The sequence below is a fragment of the Myotis brandtii genome, unplaced genomic scaffold (assembly GCF_000412655.1).
Source record: "Myotis brandtii unplaced genomic scaffold, ASM41265v1 scaffold691, whole genome shotgun sequence".
Taxonomy (NCBI): domain Eukaryota; kingdom Metazoa; phylum Chordata; class Mammalia; order Chiroptera; family Vespertilionidae; genus Myotis; species Myotis brandtii.
Window position 1 is genome coordinate 1,273,863 of NW_005370704.1, and position 451 is coordinate 1,274,313.

Sequence of the window (451 nt, forward strand, 5' to 3'; positions counted from 1 at the left end):
CCGGGGGTGGCGGTGCAGGGGGCCAGGCTGTGGGGAGAGAGGTCTGGGCAGGCTCTGGCTGATGGTTTCACAGGCTCTGGCTGGAGGGGGAGGACCGGGAGAGGGCAGGCTGAGGTCTCTCCATGTCGCCTCTTCTCCTTCCTGTCCCGCAGATGTTGAACCTCTTTGTGGCTGTGATCATGGACAATTTTGAGTACCTCACGCGGGACTCTTCCATCCTAGGGCCTCACCACCTGGACGAGTTCATCAGGGTCTGGGCTGAGTACGACCCGGCTGCCTGGTGAGTGAGCCGCGCCCCGTCCTCAGGTGGTCCGGACCCTGGGCACTAGGACAGGGATGGGGTGGCTTCAGGCGTGTTTTGAGGGAACGTCCCCTCGGTTGTGGGGGCTCCTGCCCACGCGGAGGCGCTGGTCTCCGTCCCGGGCGGCTCCCTCTGGCCTCCCTGTGTGGA

General features: G+C 65.4%; 1 protein-coding gene across 1 annotated transcript in view; it reads left to right on the forward strand.

Moving 5' to 3' along the window:
• The window catches only part of CACNA1B (calcium channel, voltage-dependent, N type, alpha 1B subunit), a gene marked incomplete at its 3' end in the record, with an annotated part of 138,429 nt that overhangs the window by 119,256 nt on the left and 18,722 nt on the right, over positions 1-451 (forward strand). Inside the window, exon 38 of the mRNA XM_014529697.1 lies at positions 153-280. Within this exon, the coding sequence (XP_014385183.1) occupies positions 153-280 (128 nt within the window). The remainder of the gene's footprint in view (positions 1-152; positions 281-451) is intronic.